Consider the following 20,404-nt stretch of genomic DNA (forward strand, 5'->3'; position numbering starts at 1 on the left):
GGAAGAATGATTGATTAGTGACATAGGTGAACAAAATAGACTAAACATGATGAATTGATGACAAATTAATGGAGAACATGCGATGAATATGACAATAAACAGATGAAAATATGTCAAAGGTCGAATTCCAGAAACTCAATATGAACAAATCGAATCCCTACAACCCGGATTGAATTTTATGACGAAAAACCCGCAAATATGAGATTATAAGGGATTTAAGTCGGATTTATGATGGATAAAACGTGTTAATGATGAACAATAATATACAGGTGAAATTAATATGCTATTGTATCAAAGAATTAATAAGAAACAAACGAAAACAAACAAAAGAACGAATTACAGAGGACGAAGGAAGAAGAAAGGAAGCAGGAACTGCGGCAGCCTCACGAAGAGGCGCAGCAGGAACTGCGCTCCTTCGAAGAGGCGCAGCAGTTGCTGCGTCCTTTCTCGACGGTCTGTCTTCTGGAAACCGTAAAAAGAGGTTTTAAAGCACGGTTTTAGAAATCGGTTTTAATAAGTATTTTCGACATAAACCTTACAATAGTGGATACAAAAAGTAAAGAACAATAAATAAAAAAGAGATTTACACCCTCAGACTTACATGTTTGACGAAACGAGATGAACTAAGTTTACGATTAGCGATGCTCGACTCGAACTATAATGCAAATACGAAAGTGCCCTCGTAAGAGGAAAACGATTAGATTAATTAAGTTGATTGATGTGGAGTTGGTCAAATTGGTCGGTCATGCAAACGAGGCTGGTACTCAGAAGGATCCGAGCTTACGTGGTCGAAAGTTCAAGCACGTAGACGCCAAAAAGTAAGAACAAAGGTCTAGAATGCAAAGGGAGAAGAGAAGGGCGGACACTCGCGTGAGAAATATGAGGAGCGAAGGCTCCTATTTATACTAATCACGTGAAGGAATTAGGGTTTCGGAGAGTCTTTGGAAGTGAATCTCGGAAAGATATGAAAAAGATACGAAAATTATGCGAGAAAAGGACTGGGAAGGCGCGGCGACCATGCGTCTCTTGGAAGAGGCGCAGCACCTGCTGCGTCTATTCCCAAGGGGTTTCCTCCTGCGGAAGAAAGATTTCTGTGTTTGAGTTATAGAAGGACGGAATAATTTGGTTTTCCTTTAATATCTTATGTGAATATTACGGGAAATTGTTTACCAAAGATTAAAGATTGTGAAATATTTATAAAATATGGAATAGAAATATCCGGAACATTCCAGAGCATTCTGACTCGGGATTTAACGGTTATCAGAAAATGAAGACGGTTTTAGGCCCGGACTCCAAATGTACTCTAATTACTGCCAAAACGACCGTATCGGCACGTAGATGACAACTAAGAGGTAGTCATTAGTATTTGAGCGATCACTTGAAGATAAACTTACGAACTGTCACAAATCGTTCCGCGTAGCAAACATGCGGCCCAATCATCACCGGGTGGTTTGCGAGAGGTGCAGAAATGAGGTATCTACACACGGGTTCTAGTTTGGATTTGTTTGTCTCTTGCGATGTTGATTATACGGGTTATCCTATGTCTCGTCGTTTGTTGACGGCTTATTTTGTTTTTTTGGGTGGTTGTTCTGTTTCTTGGAAAATGAAGAAGCAGCCCATTGTGTCACGATCTTCTAATGAAGCAGAATATTGTTCTATGGCTGCTGCGACGTACGAAGTCAAATGGTTGCAAGGTTTATTGCGTTTTCTTGGTGTGTTTTTACAGCACGTCCGATTGTTCTTCTTTGTGATAACCAGTCTGCATTGCCTCTTGCTCGAAATTCCGTGTTTCATGAGCATACAAAGCACGTTGAGATCGATTGTCACTTCGTTCGTGATGGTATTATTTGTCCTACGTATATTCACACGTCAGAACAATTGGTTGATTTGCTTACAAAGGCTCTTGGTGTGCGTCAGTTTGAGTCCTTAATGTCCAAGTTGGACGTTCTTGATCCCCACGCTCCAACTAGAGAGGGGGGGATGTGTTTACGAAAATATGGTAATATATAGTATATTGTGTCCTGTAATTATTCGATTTTCTAATTCTGTAGAATCTATAATAGTATATATACATTGTATTGGTTGAATGAGAAGACACACAAAAACACAATATTCCCAAAACATTGTTTACCAAAGTATACGTTTAACTTATCTAATTAAAAACCATACTATACAAAAATAAAGTAGAACGTTAAAATAATGAACTTAAAAGCTGAAGTTTTCATTATAATATTTAAATTTTTAAAGGTAAAATCGTAAGTTTCAAAGGTTAAACTTGTAGAAGGTTGATTTTGAAATAATTTTACTCAATTTTCAGCTTAAAGTTCAAAGTTTTTACATATATCATAGATTTTCATTTGAAAAAAAAAAAAAAAAGTTTATATCAAAACACAGGTATTCAAGTTAAAACAATAAGTTAAAGTAGTATTGAAATTTAATTTTAAAATCTGACCTTTTAAGATCAAATCAAACCATGTAGTGGCGTTGGCAGCGACAGCGACAACTATCAACATTCATTATTTTTGTTTTAATTGTTCGGTGGAGATAGAGAAAGCTCAGCGAGTCGGCGACAACCACAACGATAGATGGAAAATTAGGGTTGAAAACCACAATCGCGAACGAAGGTGATGAGGATGTAGATTGTAGAGGTGGGAAATCAGGTGGTGGGGGTGAGGACGTGGGCCTCAGAAACGGTGGAGATGGTGGCGTTGATAGGATGTCAATTGCAGTTGTGGTTGAGTCGTTGAGGGGGTGGGGATTGCTGTGACAAGTTAATGAACCATAATAGCATATGGTTTTCACAAATTTCGGTTTTATAATACCTTTTCTTATTGGGCTCTTTTCTTTTATTGGGCATGTCCTATGTTATAGGACGGTCCTACAAAAGAGTTATCGTGAAACACAAATATAATCACTTATGGGCCTAATTTGTAAGAATGTTTTCACATAATGATTTAGCTAAGAAAGGCTCAATACCATCTAGTGAAATTTGAGGGGGGAAATTTTCTTAGCGACTTATTCTTCTAGTTACGGGGAATCTATTCCTGCTCCGTTTCATATCCATTCTTGTCATCGAGTCTCCTGTCAGAGCCCATAATTTTGCGGCTTACCTCTATGGGCTGACCATTTAAAAGCCCACTGGTGACGGCCTGCTAATAATCGACCAATTTGCCAGCTTTTGATAAGCCGTTCCTAAACCCGTACCTTGCCAAACGAGCCGACTTCTCACATGGTGTTAACTTTGCTGTCGCCGGTTCAACTGCATTAGACACTCCCACCCTACAATCCAAGGGTATCCTCTCACCCGTTACTCCCAGTTCCTTGAATGTCCAACTTGGTTGGTTTCGAACCCATTTTGAAACCATATGCCACACCGCTTTGGACTGCCAGGACAAACTTAGTAGTTAGTAGATCCCTTGTTTTGATCGAGACAGGTGAGAATGACTATAACTACACAATGCTACAAGGGAAGACAATGGATCAAGTACACGAGATAGTGCCTCGGGTTGTTGAGACTATTAAAACGCAGCTAAACAAGTTATTAGTCTTGGTGCCACCAGGTATTATATATCCGGGAGGCCGGGAATTTCCTAATCTGTGGCGCTTACGCATCTACAAAACCACATTCGAAAATGACTATTCATTCGAAAAATGAAGCAGATCAAATACTGATTAAACAAAACATTGTCAGTTTTATCGGAAAAAAAATAACATTGTCAGCAACTCCTGTGGAGATGAAAATCTCTTCTGAATTTGGATTAACCATTCATGTTATTGCCTAATCTCCAAAATATACTCGGAATACATGAAGGTTTCCAAGTTCCTAAATATCGCAACAAGATAAACGTAACTCCAGACAAGTAAGGTATAACCAGATAGGTCTAAACCTAAATTCAGTCAAGCGACCGGCCTTGGGAACTAACAAAACTCATCTTTGGAACTGAATTGGGCCTAACGAGGAAGCAATGTGCACCGAGTCTTCGACCGTTACCACCTTCCACATTACCCAATGAACATGAGCTTGCCAGAGTCCCTTTGCGCTTGCAGGAATGTAATTCTCCATTTGAATATGCGGTATTTTGTGTCTTCCGTTTGGAATTTTGAATATCATCCTGCTTACTCATAAATGGTACTTATCTTGTAAGAAAGCTATACGATGGCAGGTCTTCAATTCGTGTCAAGTCATCAAGCAGAAATTCCCTCTCAAGCTGACGGCGTGTTGCTTTCATCACCGACTATTGCATAACAGAAGAAAACGTAAATAAATGTAATAGTATAATAACTGACTAATTCAACTGATACAACCCCTTTTCCTCCAGGGGTTCAAGAATGGCAGGATAAGGGTGAAGGGGTTGGCTATACGTAGCCTTACTCCTCTGTTAGCAACAAAGATAGACTATTCTGGATTATACCATATGGAAAACTGCGTCAAGAACTGCATTCCATGACGAGACTGGTGGCCAGAAGCACAACCAGTTTAGTGAACTAAATTGTATTCCATTATAATTCACAACCAAAGAACAATAACTTTCTAGCACCATTGGAAATGAGAGCGGATACATAAGATCATTGTGCAAGAGAACTTACATTGAAATCCATGTATGAAGCATGCATCTGAAGCCATTGCCGATCCAGCAACTTGAATGTGATACAATATAGCAGATCAAAGGCTTGCTCATTCTCTGCCAAAAGAAAGAGCAACTTCCATAAGGAAAACGCAATTATACGACAATGACTATTGTTAAATATATGTAAAATAACCAGGTGAAAATACCTGCAAGAAGCTTTGCGAAAATTGCTCCTACCAGCGTTCTTGGCTTAACTGTAAGTGAACGATAAAAGTAAGCATACCCAAAGTTCATCGAGTTTTATTTCAGAGATCAAGAAAAAAATATGTCTAGTCAGAAGTTTCATTAACACACAACATAGATAGCTATCTCAATCTCACTCAGACAACTAATGTGCACATAAACCGTCCAAACAAGTAAGAAGTGCAATTTGTGAGGAACCACCTGTTGAAAGCGAAAAGTCGACACTAAAATTCCAAAAAAAAATAGCAGGTGGTTGAGATACAGTTAGCTACTTTTTTTGGTAAATGGAAACAAGTTTGTTCAGCCAGGTTTTGATCCCCATCTGTTATTTTTGCTGATGTAAGCTAGGGATAGAAAAAATCAAGTGCAAGAATCAGAATAAGTTAAACTCTACGCATTGAAAATAAAGGTTCCTCGAATGCTACTAGAAATACAAGAAATACACAAAATGAAAAACGGTCAGACTATATTTAGCAAAATCAATGACAGAGTGAAATTGGATAGGAAGAATGAAAGTTGAATGAAAACATCTTATAATCAAAGTAGTGGTAGATTCCCTTTAAAGAGCACACGGCCGTTGATAAAAGATATAAACAAGCCAATCACACATGAAACAGAGTTGGATACCTGCTTCTAAGTCCAGCATCTGAATGAGCATGAATGTGATATTCACACCTGCTACAGCAAATGGGTATTCCCACATCGCCCTAACACCTGCTCGCTTGTGCAGAAGATCCTGAAAAGATTTCTGGATCATGCGGACCCAATCTTCCATGTAAGTGGTATATATATAGTCATGAAATGAAATACATTCAGGGGTAGCTAAATGCACTATGATGTTTCTGCCAAACTAACAGATGAGATAAAGTGACAACGTTTACGCTAAAAAATATTGTCTACTAACAACGGATCAAAAATGAATAGCACATGATTAAATGAAAAACAGCAATTGATACATCATGTTTAACATGCATCTACAAATAATCGAAAACTAGTCACTGGATTCTATAAGTTGGATAACAGCAAAGAAACTTATTACAACTACTAAAAGGGTCCATCAAATACGTAAGCAGGCAAGCAGCATGCATTACCTAAAAAGTTAAACAGTCAAAATAGTACAAACATCAAAACTATTAACATTCGCAATTACCCCCGGCATCAGACACCTTTGACCCAAACTGTTTTTCCTTGTTTCAACAAGTGTAGATTCACGCCAAATTAATCAAGCAAAAGGTTTCTTGTGCAATAACTTTGTACCCAACCTAGTTCAACCTTTTCAAGCATGTAGTCACAGTGTCATGTGGACCGATGTGGTCACATTAGTTCAACTTTTTCAAGCATGTCACAGTGTCATGTGCTCACATTGGCTCTCTTAGCTGCACGACACTGTCTGAAAGTTAACAAAATTCATCACGAAGATGTTATCCTGGTATAGGGTAACAGGCTATTATTTTAGAAGTGGCCTCATAGCATTCATTCTACAAATGCAGTAATTCAATCTGCACAAGGCTACATGAACTTTTAGTTTTCCCTAACTCTATCCTCTTTATTGCTTCTTCGCATCAAAGCATCAAATAAAGCACTTCTTAAATGGGTTTCTTTGATTAGATTTGAGTGTTAACAAGCTTTAATGAAACAAAAAAAAATATTGTCAAAAGTCGAGTATCACTGAGAACATACCTGGAAATGTCTAGCAAAAAACAACAGGTTTTCAACTGAAATGAAGCCACCACCCCTGCATTGCATACCAGGCTCAGTGATGACACGAATTTAACACAGTAGAGAAACACCATGACCAAAAAAGCTGAAATACCTGAAGTCTGTGGATGGATCTTTCCCCTGCCATCCCATATCCTTCCACTGTTCTGAAATAAGACCATGAAGTTCCTCACCGGGAAAAGCAGTCTTCCACAGTGCTTGCAACGCATCCTTCAGAATTTAACATGAAAAAGAAGAGTTAAAAAACCCTACACAAATTAATAAAAAAATGTTTACAAGCAAGGCTCAGGTGGAGAAGAGGAGGGAACTACACAAAAGAAGTCAGAAAATGAGCATTTACAGCTACTCCCTCCAATTCACACTAAACACCTCTTTTGACTTTTCACGGTCTACGAGATGACACTTTGACCCACAGTCTACGAGATGACACTTTGACCACGTTTTTCTTCATTTATATACAGAAACCTCTTTTTATAACACACGTAAATATGTCAATTTTGTTTACAAATTTTTAAAATTTGACTAAATATAATCAAGGTCAAAATTTAACAAGTTTGACTTTTAAAAGTGGATGCGGAGTTTGCTGTGGATTGGAGGGAGTACTCCATACCCCAGAACCGAAAATTTGACTGTATACCTGATGTTCAGGGTTTGAACTATCATAAGAAACATCTAGGCGGTACTGTAGTCGCTGCAAGCACATCTCCTGCAAGCACAGAAAGCAAAAAAAATAATCTCAGGAAACTTATAGCAGCTACAAAGATGAGCAACTCATGCTTTCTAATTCTGATAAAAAAGGAAACACTAGATTTCATAGGAATATAGATCTAAACAGAGGTAGGAAAAAAACAGATTGGATGATGGTAGATATACGCCAGAACCCTAGCTGCAATTGAAGGCTTTAAACACAAACTCTGCCTTATTAAGGAGACACATAATGACTATCAGGTAACATAAGAAGTCAAAATAAGTCTGGTTGAAATATCATCAAAAGACAAGGGACACCTAATGACCAGAGAGTGAACGACCACAAAGCCAATCAAAATGAATTAGCAGGTTATATACCAGATCTTTCTCGCAAATTTCCCTGACACAAACTACTTCATCAATCCAACTGACATCAGCTTCCTGGCAATCCTTTTACTACATTGACCCCTATTTGGCACTTGGCAGTTATTTGAGATAAGGGGATAGTGATAATGACAAACAATAGCAAGTTCTGGCCAACTAGTTAATACAGAGACAATTCTAAGAAACGGAAGGCAAAGTAAGTAAGGAAACAAAGCACTTGTCTAAAAACAACTAACAAGCAGATAAGAAATATATCAAAAAAAATCAACAAACAGGAAATCACATTGATCAGCTATTTAATCTCACATAAATAACCTGGGTAGGAGATAGATCAAAAGATGGCCGAGAATCATGGTCTCTTCTCTGCGTGCACACACATGAAAGACCTAGGCCTAGCCATGCTGCTGAACTGGCAACAACCTCAGCTGCAGCAAATGTAATCAGCTGATGTCAGTCAAGATAAATGTTCAGTCAATCACTCACAATCAACATGTTCCATTACTGGACATTAAGACATTTCTTGTATGATTGACTCCACATTTTGAAGTAAAAAGACGATGAGAGCTATCAATATTGACCACCAGCATACTCTTAACTCCTAATGTTGCTAACTTTCCAATCCAACAAATAAGTTAATACATGGGTCTTGCTTGGGATGACAGTCATTGTGCAATGGAGCTCTAAGAAACAAGAGGCACGGGGAAGAAAGACGTGGTAATAGATTGTGGAAGAAGGGGGGTAATGGACTAACGGTGCTATTATTCCTATATGGAGGTGTTATTAATCGTATATGGGGGTAATGTGTAACCCTAAGTTGGAGGTATGTAACTATTACCCTTTCTTCCACATTTCCACCCTCCGCTATCACCTTTCCTCCATTTTCTTCCTGTTTTATGCTCTATTTCTCCCATAATAATTACGTTCATCCCAAATAAGACCATGAGAATAAAATGAACCACGAAATCATGCCAAAACACACTAAAACAGCATTCACCATTTCTGTAAATTGCAAGAGGAGGATGCACTTGATCCATATCTTCCGCTCAAATATCTACAAACACAAGTCGACTAAACGCCACAACAACCACCCACTCTTTCAACTTCAACTCAAAGTATCAATGCAAATCACAACAACTATTAGGACAAGTAGCCTACCTAAATATAACAATCTTCACAAATCACAAGTAATTTATTAATAAATTAATGACTTGGTAAACAAAAACAACAGACATGAGCACCACATTCTGTACACATAAGTCAGTAGTTGCTGAACTTCCCATTCCTTCCAGCTAATCATTAGCTATTACTCCCATTAGATACATCAAAGAACATTCTTTGGTACATCTAAAATCTGAAATTGAACTGCAATTTCTTAAATAACTAATACTTCCCCCGTCCGTCTCATTTCTTTACGCTTTTACATTATATAAATGTCTCGGTCATTTCTTTACGTTTTCAGAAATAAGTCATTAGTCGCTCATTTCTTAACGTTTTCATTATTTGAGGGATCTCGGTCATTTCTTTACGTTTTCACTTAATTGATTGAATATCACTTTCTTTACGTTTTCAGAAATAAGTCAATAGTCGCTCATTTCTTTACGTTTTCATTGTTTGAGTGTCTCAAATACTTTTCCAACACGTAATTAAGATTAAGATTATTCAATAACAAGATAGTAATACAATCTAGTTCATAGAATCCAATTAAAATACACCGTACTAAATACATAACAGCATGTACCTCTATAATTGATTGAATATTACTTTATTCCATTCGATAATATACGTTTTTCAAAATTCTAGTCACATATTTTAAAACATCGTCTCCAACCTACAACAATTCATTGAAAATAAATGACGCAATTACCAGAATTCGAATGATAACCTGCGCCACGGTCTAAACCATGAGAAATACGTCGCATCGTTACGAACGAACCTCCACCGCATCGACTACTCATTTCTTCTCCAATTAATCGTACAAAAACTTCAAGAAAGCTTGAAATTCTTCCGAAACACGCTAATTAATGGCGGAAAAAATCGCGTAAAAATGATGAAACAAAATATTTCAAAAGAGGAATGAATTGCGCAAAAAAAGATGCTGATTTCGAATTAAACAAATGCGCGTTAAGTAGAAAAATATTGACAGTGAAAAAATGAAGGTATTGAGATGGACAACAATGTCGCCATTGTTGATATGTTGTGGTTACGAGTGTTTTGGAGAAGTTAGGCGATTGTTTGTTAAGAAACAGCGTGGTTTTTCAATGGCTTTCTATTTCTATTTTTGTTATGACAGATTTACGTTACGGTAATTGTAACATCAATTCTTTGTTTAGGCAAACATGACGACATCCTCATTAGTCGAATCGTATCGATTTTTGGTAGTGGCGGAATCAAGATTTGAAATTAGGGGAAAAATATAATTTTAGAAATTAAATAAGTTTGTGAAATAGGTTAATTGGTCAGTAAATCAAAATATATGGAATTACATTTGAAATATCTTTGATATAAGACACTAATTATTTTCAGTGTGTTACCATAAAAATTAGATAAGAGTATAAATGAGACAATAAAGACTAGCATAATATTTTAAAGTATATATGACATGCGTTATATAAAAAGAAAAAGAAATACTAAAGCGAAATGAGGGGGGTTTGCATAAACTATCGGTTTTCTAGACAGTGAATTTTTTCGTTATTCCCTTAGAACTTCATTATTATATTAGGACTTTATCTTCCTAAAATTCACTATCTCCCTAGCTAAACACAAAATCTCATGTGATACCATCTAAGCTTAAGACATCTTTGATGTTATAATTCAATTAATGCTACCTATACAGCTATACTGACCGCTATTAGGTTAAATCGATATGAACAAGACTATCCTGTAATTAAAAGTACAGGTAGTCTCCCTTAAGACTGAAGTATTCGTCTAGAAGAATTTGTGCCAAAAGTATTTGGCTAGAACTACTTTACTTGAAAAAAAAAAAAAAAAAAAAAAACATTGTTCACATGGGTTTTCAGTAGCACATACCACATTGCATAGTTGGTTATGATGGTGCCTTTTCCACGCAAAACCCCACTAAACAGCTTTTGGTTCAATAAGTAGTTCAATCATCATCATATGAGGCCCAATTAACTACAGCCCTTTTGGCCCACACATCCACAACACCGTATATCCATCACCTATCATAGGATAAGAGATCGTATACAAACAACGTTACTCTCTTCTTTAATCACGCTTGCTAAAATTATTGATTTCGTCATTAAGTGATGGCGACTCCACGATGAACAAATGTCGAAAAATAACATATGCATAGTCCAATCAGCCATTCGGCTTTCAACTCAAAAGAGACTTTGTAGACCTAGATTTCAGACCATGGGAAGGACTAAGTAGTAAGCGATATACTGTCAAAAAAAAAAAAAAAAAAGTAGTAAGCGATATTGAACTCAAGTAATCCAAAAGATTTCGAAGTTTCATAAGTTACATGGTCAATAAATAGATAGATCTGATAATACAGAGTCAAAACCGTAATGACAGTAACAAACTAAGTAGAAATCGTAGAATCTGCTTTCTGCTTTTTTGACGACTGTTCATCCACGTTCTTGTGTATTTTGGCTTCACGACGCTCCCTTTTCATTCCCTTAACTTTGTATGGCAGCGATGCTTCCCCAATCTACACACACCACCAAAATGTAAGGCATTGGTCATAAATGAGAAAGGGCAGGGTGAAGTGTGAAAACTGAGATCTGGAAATTGGCCATTAATGTTTAAACTAGCGAGCGTTGCTTCCTAGTTCCTACTTAGTGGATGGAAGCTACTATGTGGATGGAAACTTTATGGTATTTACATAAATTTAAGTGACCTAAGTGACGTTGTACTGGAGTGTCGAACTATAGAGTCAAACACAACATGCAGCCAAAATGAAGTAGCATAGATTATATTTGGATCTAACATCGGGTCAGTTGAGTTTAATACGGGTCATTTAAGTTTAATACATGTCATGTCAGTTTAACCGACATCGATTCGATGCAGGTCAGTTTTACAGGCTAAACAAATTATCAAAGTACAAGGAATCTCAAACAAAGATTAGTCGAGCTAACCTTTTGGTCTGGAATGTAAATCTTCCCAGTCTTGCCAAGTATAGGATCTCCCTTGACATTCTTTATCTGCACATGAGTACAATAATAAAGTTATAAACCAAAATGAAAACAGTGTCGACGGTGTTAAATTTTTGTTTTTCAAGGGAAACACATACCTTCTTCTTTGTGCTGTCAGGGGCAGCCTTCATGGCTTCTTTCCTCAAGCCTTCATTAGGAAGACGGTGTCGTCTGACTACTAGATCCATGGAAGGGCCCACTTCAATGAGCTCTATTTTAGGAACACTGGTCCCAGATTTCCTAAGCCTCAATGCACAGTGAGTGAGAAACACCTTATTGGCAGAAACAGCAGTACATACATAAATACGGTCCACTCCCGCAAGATTCAAATTATTCACCACCTGCAAAATTCAATTCCATTCATTCCTTCACGGTTTCGTGCCAATTAGATAATAGTATAAATAAATTAGGTCAAATGCTGTAAATACCTCTCCTCTCAAGAGATCGAGCAGAACTTCCTTAAGATGTTTAAGTTCTTCATTGTTCTCAAATCCTTCCCCAATAAAAGCAACTAAAGGTTTGGATCCCATCTTTGGGGCAAACTTCTTGTCATATGAAAAAGATTGAATTGACTTGAAATTTTCAACACCAACCTCCACCAAGTCATAAATGTGGTGATCGTAGAACCGTCCCATAACAAGATTGTCTGGCCGCTTCTTGGAGTCTGAAGCGAACTGCAGAAGAACACCAAACAACAAATTAATTAGCCAAGAAAACCATGCATCTCATTTTCTCGCATATCTAACAACTTTGGAACAGAACCACTAACAAAAAATAAAAACAAAAATTTGCATCTCATTGTCTTGCAGAGGACATCACATCAAGGAAAAACTGATTTCATCTGTCTTTCCACTTCAGTATTTAGAGATTTTATGTGAGTGTCTCATGCAAACAATTTTCGTTTCTCTAGTCTCAACTTGCATACACTTACGACAAATAACCCTCATCTCAAATGTACTCCGCTGCATCGTGGTTGCCTCTTAAAACTTAAAAAAGCATTCAGAAGGCATGAAAGAAATGGGCAAGGCCATTTGGCAGTGAAACTATTATGAAGTAAATATTATCTAAACACAGGTTACTGGGGTAGGGCCGTAGGGGTATGCAGTAATGATCAAGTATTATTGATGAATCAAGATCACACGATAAAATTACTAGTATGATTGTTAATATAAACTCATTTTGTGTCCTTTCTGATATTTCAAGCCTCTAAATAAAATTTCCTGTATACTTTATTTTTTTTATAAGTTATTAGATCATTAGATTATTAGGATATTTGCCTCTACAAAGCATGTTTCTACCCTTGTTAGAGGGCAGAGGCATACAGTTGTTAAACCGCTTCTAGTTCATCTGTGCACCTCCTGCCAGGGACTTGAGAATAATTACAGGCCAAAACATAATTGATGAACAACCAGCTGTCCTAAGCTGGCCTGCTAAATAGTTATAATTACTTTTCAATTGCCAAATCATATATTCGAACGCAATCAGAGCAGCCACTCAGATATCGTCCATCAAGGCTGAAGCCCCACTCAACCAAAACCATTTCAAAATGAAACAAGATATGAATTGATTGACAACTAACATGTCTGATCATGGGCACAAGCCATAACTTATAACATGAGGCTCAGTCTATTTTAGGTCATTACAAAAGAATGCCAGCTTTGACATGCTAAGATAAAAATTCATTATATTCTTATATCTTTAAAATGAAAGGAGCATTCTTACCTTTAGCTTGCCTGAACAGAATAGTTACTAATTCATTTAGAACACCCTTATAACTGAAAGGAGTAGGATCATTCTATATGATGTACCTATACGAAACATTTAATGGCATGCGACTAATGGGATTCACATGATATGCGCCTTGTAAACCTTGATGTTTTAAGTATGTCTTCAAATGATAGAGGAATCAGTGGATTGCATTCAACATCTTTTACATTTTTTATAAGATTAGTAGTTTCTGGAAATTGCACAAATTTAATGGCATGAACAGTAATTAATAATTCATTTAGCTCACCCTTGTAACAAAACTCAGAAGCCACGAATATCCTTAACCTAACTTGACAGACCTTGACATCTTTACAGCATAATCCAAAGTCAACCAAGCTCTAAACATCAAGAAAGCTTTGTAGTAAGAACATTAAGATGGAATTATCTTTTGGATGCACTACGCCACTAGCTCAATCATACATGAAAACCAACACATTCTTCAGCATACACATACGCAGGAATCCACAATTTTTCTCCACCAATCCCTTCACTGCTAGAATAAGTAGCCTACATACTTATGAATCAATTTATTGAACTTCATAGCATTTATCTACATCTACACGTATATTGAATCTTAAAACTGAAATAAAATAATGAACAAGCAATAAATCAAATAGTTACACCCTACATGTACATCTAAACTCATCTGAATATAATCATAGAGCTACAAATAAACGGAAAAAAAAACGCTCATCCTTATTACCGCTTCTATTTAAACTCTTAGATCACCTAGCCCATCTCATCTCGAAACAAAACAGAACAAATCTACGATCATTACCATACCCACAAGCAATCATAATCAAACATCCTGGATGCAAATCCTATTAGAAGATTAACTCGACTTCTAATCGACTAGAGTATTCGATGACAACAACAACAACATTAACCCATTGTCTCAAGGGTTCCCGTATAGTAGAGTAAGAGGGCAGATGTACGCCACTATTACAACAACATTAACCCATTGCCTTAAGGACTGCCATACACTGCAATGTAAGGGGGGTCGGATGAACGCAGTATTACCCTTATGTTAGCAACACAAAAGACGTTATCTCCGCATATTTAAAATAGCATAAATATCCGCTAACTACACCACAAACGAACAATTACAACAACAAAAGAATGAAGAAGCTCACCACAAAGAGACCGCAATCGGTTTTCTGGGAAAAGAACTCCAAATTGGTCTCACCCCCAGCTTCAAAAGGCCTAATATTATCATTCTTCCTAGTATACTTAATTGATTCACCCTTCTTAAGAATGTGAATGTCAGTTAATACTTGATTTAACAAACTATTCGACTTTTTACCATGTAGTAACAACGTCTTCTTCTCCGTTTCCACCTGTAATATCAAATTCAATCAAATCTAAGTACAATCATACTATAAAACTACATATTATATAGAGTATGTAATTCACGATAAATTGGTATAAAAAAGTGTGAAATTAAAAACTTACGAGTTTGGGAGCGCGTTTTTCGAGCTCTCTTTTACCTCTATGGGTTTTTGCCGCCCTAATTGACAACATAATTTCTGCAAATAGAGAAGAAATTAGGGGAAAATGGAAGATTGGGAGAGAAATACAAGGATTGAAACCCTAATTATGTGGAATGAATGGAAACCTAATTTCGGCGGAGACGAGAGAGTGATAAGTCGAGAGTTCGGGGTTTTAGCCTTTGGGTTTTAGTTCTAGTTCAGGTCTTGTAAATCCCTTGACACTAGGCTTGTCAAACGGGTTGCGCAAATCGGTTCCAGATCAGGTGATACAGGTCGGGTTAAATATAAATCGGGCCAGGAAAATAACTCAAAATTTGTAGTGACCCGATTTCACCCAAATTTCATCTAAATATTTTTTGAATCGTATTTATTCTTGATCCTAATTATATGACCCAAAAACGATACCAAAATAACCTGTAACCAAATGACACATACTCAAACTAATTTAAACAGAAATAAGCCGCCCTCACTCTCCTTAGTATTCAGTATTCATTGACTTATTATAACTCACCTGAAACAAGTTTGAACCTGAATTGATTGACCAATCTTAAAACATACTATACAACATGTAACACTCCGTGTTTTTAATAGCATATTTACATAATTAATCCTGATATTATAATCTTAGAAGAGAAATTTAAATTTCATTCAATACCTTTTTAGCCTTCGAAACAAGCATTATAAGTTGCGACTTTTCATTCGCGCGTAACTTTAATCCATCTTCGTATTTTGGCCCCTATTTGCTCATCCGGACTCCGTTTAAGGCGAAACAAAAGCTTAAACTTATTATTTTTCCGAATCCGATAGAATGATAATATTTTCATCTGTCATTAACAACTTTAAAATCTTGAACCTGCTCGGTTTGTGCAAAGAGCCTTCATAGAATCATGGTGTTTATAAATTAATTCCATGATACCATGCAAACAAACAAGGATTGTTTTTACCTTCCCTATTTAAGTAGGGCAGCAACTTGTGACTCTTTCTCCTACCCCAATACATCCATTCTTATGAGGAGTCTAATCTTCCATCAGCTTTTTGTTTATTTCTTCATTCTTGTGCATGGACTAGACATTTCACTCTTACACAAAACATGACCATTGTCTTTTGTGATGATTTCCAGTTGAATGAAAATGATCCGTGAACTTAGACACATGGAGTGACTAGTTTTACATCTTATTTAAAGTACCTAAGTTCACTTATTTCACACCCTGCTTCACTTGCTCAAAACTCCTTACGATATTTGCATACTCACATCTTCCATTTTTCCACGAAGCCCAAATTAAAACTTGTATACTTTTCATTCCCTTTTCTTTTCCTAACTCTTCCTTGATTATATAATTACTAGATTAATTAAGTAGATAATTTATTACTAACTTGTTTGTTTTTTTGTTGTTATCATGGAATCAAATTAGAGGAGGAAGAGGAAGAGCCTATTGATCTAAGCATCTTTGATTACATTCAAGACCCGGATAACCTTTAAGGTAACCTAACCTAACCCTCTGCCTCGTAATTGTAGAATACTAGTAATCTAGTCAGGAGGCAAATAGACATATCCTGGTAGGATAGGTCTTTCTAACTAGTGTCATATATGTATTTTTAGTACGACATAATATTGCTTGTTACATGCATGTTACTTTCACATCTTGAATGAATCACTTAAATAAACTATTACGTGGAAAATTGTCAATGTGCCAATTATGTTCATAAGCTTATGTATTATGTTATCACCTCACGTTAAAAATGTACCTTTGAATAAATTATTTACTGTGCACTCACATGTTAGACCCACTAAAACAAAGTCAAAATGAAAATTTGTATGTATATGCTAACTTTTATGGAAAATGATGAAACTTCTTATTTGCACTCTTTTCGTTTCATGCATGATATGGAGTTGAAATTTTTATATGTATTACCCTCTGATTTATAGGATTTTTAGGCGCAGATCTTGTATCAATGCGATTTTTATTCTATTTTATAAAATTCCTACAAGCCTGAATGATGTACGAAATTCAGTAAATTATGTACCATTTTACAAATCATAAAAAAATTACAGGAGTTCACTTATATTATGAGGAATCACCTGGTAAAATGTTGTTAGAAAATACTTAGTTTAGGCCCCTTTTCGAAAATGAACAAAAAGGTCACTTTATAATCTAATCCGAATTTAATACCTTAAATTTATTTGGTGAAGTTACTTTATAAAAACAAAAATTTATTCAAGTGTAATACAGCAAGGAGAATATAAAAATACCTTATTAAAAATAATTATATTAAATTATTCATTTTAAACTAAAACTACCTTGCTTAGTTATTTTAATAATTGTTTTAAGAGTTTAAGTAAATTTTATTCTAAAAACCGTTTAAGAAACAACCTTTAAAGATCTTAACAAATGTAAACGTGATTTTTAGCAATTTTGATGAAATTATTAAATTTTGGACTCAAATGCCTTTGAAGGTTTTATTTTAAAATACTCGTCTTCACCTTTAAATTTTGAGTAAATCAATATGATAATATAAGGACTCATTTGAATATTAAATAAAACCTTAAGGACTTGTCTCTAGTCATGCCTTGACTAATTAAAATATTAGTTAAGTTGTGACTCTGTGAGTCGACTAGGACGACCTTGGTTAACCATTGACTAATTAATTAGTCAAGAGTTATTAAGTCAAAGTAAATTTATACTTGAAAATAATGTATCTAGCAATTTTAATCCTTGAATAACGAATTAGAAATAACGAATACCTTTCTAATATATTACTTGAATAAGATGTTCCAAATCTCAAATACGAACACTACTCGGTTAAGATTAATACCCATGAAATTCTCATGGAGTAAAAGCTGTTGGGGCTGGTGTCCTCTACAGTAAATCTCTAAAAGGATCAAAGGGTATACTTTTGTATTATTATCAGTTGGTCCGCGTTTATCAATAACGGTTGGCTTGCTAGATAAGTTTGACGTTATTGTCATACTGATGGCGGTGATCAACTGATCCCTAAAAGTCACACCTATAGGATACGTTTGAGAGATGTGACGGTATGAAAATACAGTCATGTTGATGCCTAATTTGACTAAACAGTTAGTCGGAGTTATTGACTAATAATTAGTCAAACGCGATGTTGAGATAATTATTTAATACGGATTAAATAATAATGGCTAAGACGAATTAAGCGGTTAATTCGTAAATTGAATATAAACGGTTATATTTAATTAATGTATATTGAATTAATTAATTATACAATATTGTCATTGTCGGACAAGTATTAATATATCGACTGAGTCATGTTACTGGTTGATATTTTAATAACCGATAACCGATGACGATTTATAATAAAATCCCGTCATATACATTTAGCGAAAATCGAGTCGGACCACGAGTTAAGAATAAGGAGAAAGTGGAAAGCCCACTTCCCCCTTCACTCAAACTCACGGCCGAATGGGACAAAAAGGAGGGCTTCTCCTCCTTTTGACCTAAGGCATTTCATTTGCACACAAAATTAGGGTTTTGGAGCTCTCTTCTTTGAAATCCTAGATCTCTCATCGAAAAATCTCACAAAAGCTCTCTCAATATTGCAAGGCAATTAGAGAGCAATTCTAGCACAAGGGGCATAGTCTCAGACGATCTTGGGTGCAACGATTAGGAGGAATCTACTTTGATTTCTGTTCTTAGGCCGAATTTCAAAGGACCCGAGGTTGATTCTATTCTCTTATCGTTTTCTCTTGTATTTTTGTTTTATGACAATAATCACATGTTAAAGATACGTTATAGTCCTAAAATTTAAGGGAATTTTACGGATATTTCCCTACAAGTGGTATCAGAGCGAGGCCACGTAAATTTTTCATTGTGATTTTCATTAAACGATTTGAAACGATGTTGTTTTGTCTAGAAAACCGTGCGGCCATTTTTTTTTTGCGGCATGTTTTCTGTTTTTTTTTGTCACGGCTGTTTGTTTTTTTTAGAAAACCGTGACAGCCTTGAAAAACGTGCCATTTGGCTTACGTCTGATCAGATGGTTGATTGTTTTGTTTTGTTTTCGATTTGATTTTGCATATTGTCATTATAAACGATTATTATTGCAATATGTTTATGTTTTATCAATTGTAGATTCATTTCTATACGGATTAGGTTTAATTTGCAATTGGTTTTATCAAATCGTTTTTGTTTGGGACTGTTGAAGCTCTCGGCAATGATGCTGAAAAAAAAAAAAAAAAAAAATTTTGATGTGTTTGTCACGGTTCAGCCGTGAAAGAAGAAAAAAAAATTCGTGTTTTTTTTTTCGGCCATATCATGTGCATAATACGGATTTTGTGCATTCGCTTGATAGTGAAACGGTTCACTCACGTACCATTTAGTTATTTTAAAGCAATTTAAAGTAACGGATTATCATGAATTAAAATTAAGTTGATAGAAGCGGTTTTGTCACATGATTTTAATTGTTAAAAGGTGGTTTGGATAAATTTAACATAATTACGGAATTATGTCACGAATAAATTTTATTTTAGTTGATGCATTTTTATTTATTTATCGTTACTTTTGAATGCCATGAATATTTTTTTTTACGTATTTAATTTTTACAAACGGTTGTAACTTAGTGTGGCCTTAGTAGAACGTGTTAACGTAATGATGGAACACGGTCTTGGTTGTATTTTGAGATCTTGTATCTCCGTTTTGGTTTTTCCTTGTAATTACAGTTTTTATTTAGAATGTAAATAGGTTTATATTTTGTAATTTTTAAATTGTAATTTTGAGAAGACCAAAGATGGAGATCGGATGCTCACTCCCGCTGCATGCACAAAGATGGAACATCAAGACAAGCTTCTCGGGTCCAACGGTAGATTCCAAAGTTGTATTATGTTCTTTTTACTAGGATAGGCCACACTAGGACTTTTATTTACGTATTGCATTTTATTTATGTTTTCATCATAACGATAGTTTGCATCATATTCCGCCTAAAACCAAACTACCTAATAATTGCATGAAAACTGACTCATATAGAGGTCACGCGTTAGTTTTCTTTGATATACAGATATCACATGTTTTAAATAAGCCATCACCTAAATTAATTCATTCACGCAATGCTAGTTTTTCGTTCACTTAAAATGAATTAAAACTAAGTTGATGGGATCTTCCTCGTATAAACAAAAAAATTGAGAATAGTCTTTATAGGTCAAACTCCAATGAATCCCTTCTTCGTCGGTAGGCATAATATGACCCCTTCTACGTCGGGTAAGTTGGAACTGATTGACCTATTTTATCTCAACACTATGGTCACTCGTACGATCCTGTGATTATGGTGGACTATAGATAGGATTTACGGAAATCTATCGACCAAGAGTTCTAACGGTAGAACTAGCTAAACAGTTGGCTTATCAATTTACGGAAATTGAGTCTTG

General features: G+C 35.7%; 2 protein-coding genes across 7 annotated transcripts; both read right to left on the reverse strand.

The window, feature by feature from the left end:
* Positions 1-3,748: 3,748 nt before the first annotated feature.
* LOC141596662 (uncharacterized) lies at positions 3,749-9,845 on the reverse strand. Of its 5 annotated transcripts, none has more exons than XM_074416877.1 (9): positions 9,484-9,845; positions 7,917-8,026; positions 7,168-7,236; positions 6,625-6,740; positions 6,492-6,546; positions 5,439-5,559; positions 4,775-4,822; positions 4,588-4,682; positions 3,749-4,235 (listed from the first exon to the last, which is right to left on the reverse strand). In XM_074416877.1, exons 1-9 carry the CDS (start codon positions 9,554-9,556, stop codon positions 4,134-4,136), a joined length of 789 nt encoding a protein of 262 aa, XP_074272978.1. In that variant the 5' UTR covers positions 9,557-9,845; the 3' UTR covers positions 3,749-4,133. The 5 variants fall into 5 exon arrangements, with proteins under 5 accessions (XP_074272978.1, XP_074272976.1, XP_074272974.1 ...); XM_074416875.1 differs by having other exon boundaries at positions 9,466-9,845; XM_074416873.1 differs by having other exon boundaries at positions 7,908-8,026; positions 9,484-9,814.
* Positions 9,846-11,023: 1,178 nt separating this feature from the next.
* On the reverse strand, positions 11,024-15,226 carry LOC141596663 (ribosome production factor 2 homolog). Of its 2 annotated transcripts, XM_074416879.1 has the most exons (7): positions 15,138-15,226; positions 14,975-15,048; positions 14,656-14,859; positions 12,184-12,429; positions 11,854-12,096; positions 11,699-11,764; positions 11,024-11,271 (listed from the first exon to the last, which is right to left on the reverse strand). In XM_074416879.1, exons 2-7 carry the CDS (start codon positions 15,041-15,043, stop codon positions 11,143-11,145), a joined length of 957 nt encoding a protein of 318 aa, XP_074272980.1. In that variant the 5' UTR covers positions 15,044-15,048; positions 15,138-15,226; the 3' UTR covers positions 11,024-11,142. The 2 variants fall into 2 exon arrangements, with proteins under 2 accessions (XP_074272980.1, XP_074272979.1); XM_074416878.1 differs by having other exon boundaries at positions 14,975-15,220.
* Positions 15,227-20,404: the final 5,178 nt, after the last annotated feature.

Source organism: Silene latifolia, chromosome 8 (genome assembly GCF_048544455.1).
Source record: "Silene latifolia isolate original U9 population chromosome 8, ASM4854445v1, whole genome shotgun sequence".
NCBI classification, from domain to species: Eukaryota; Viridiplantae; Streptophyta; class Magnoliopsida; order Caryophyllales; family Caryophyllaceae; genus Silene; species Silene latifolia.

Bases quoted from the DNA above. Each gene is read 5' to 3' on its own strand.
- LOC141596662 (XM_074416874.1), bottom strand. From the start codon at position 9,556: ATGAGTAGTCGATGCGGTGGAGGTTCGTTCGTAACGATGCGACGTATT. The intron at 6,547-6,624 runs GTATTTCAGCTT...TATGCAATGCAG, and splicing joins GATCCATCCACAGACTTCAG to GGGTGGTGGCTTCATTTCAG. The intron at 4,683-4,774 runs GTATTTTCACCT...TTCTTTTGGCAG, and splicing joins TTTCGCAAAGCTTCTTGCAG to AGAATGAGCAAGCCTTTGAT.
- LOC141596663 (XM_074416879.1), bottom strand. From the start codon at position 15,043: ATGTTGTCAATTAGGGCGGCAAAAACCCATAGAGGTAAAAGAGAGCTC. The intron at 12,430-14,655 runs GTGAGCTTCTTC...GTTCTTCTGCAG, and splicing joins CCGATTGCGGTCTCTTTGTG to TTCGCTTCAGACTCCAAGAA. The intron at 11,272-11,698 runs GTTAGCTCGACT...TGGTGTGTGTAG, and splicing joins TTTACATTCCAGACCAAAAG to ATTGGGGAAGCATCGCTGCC.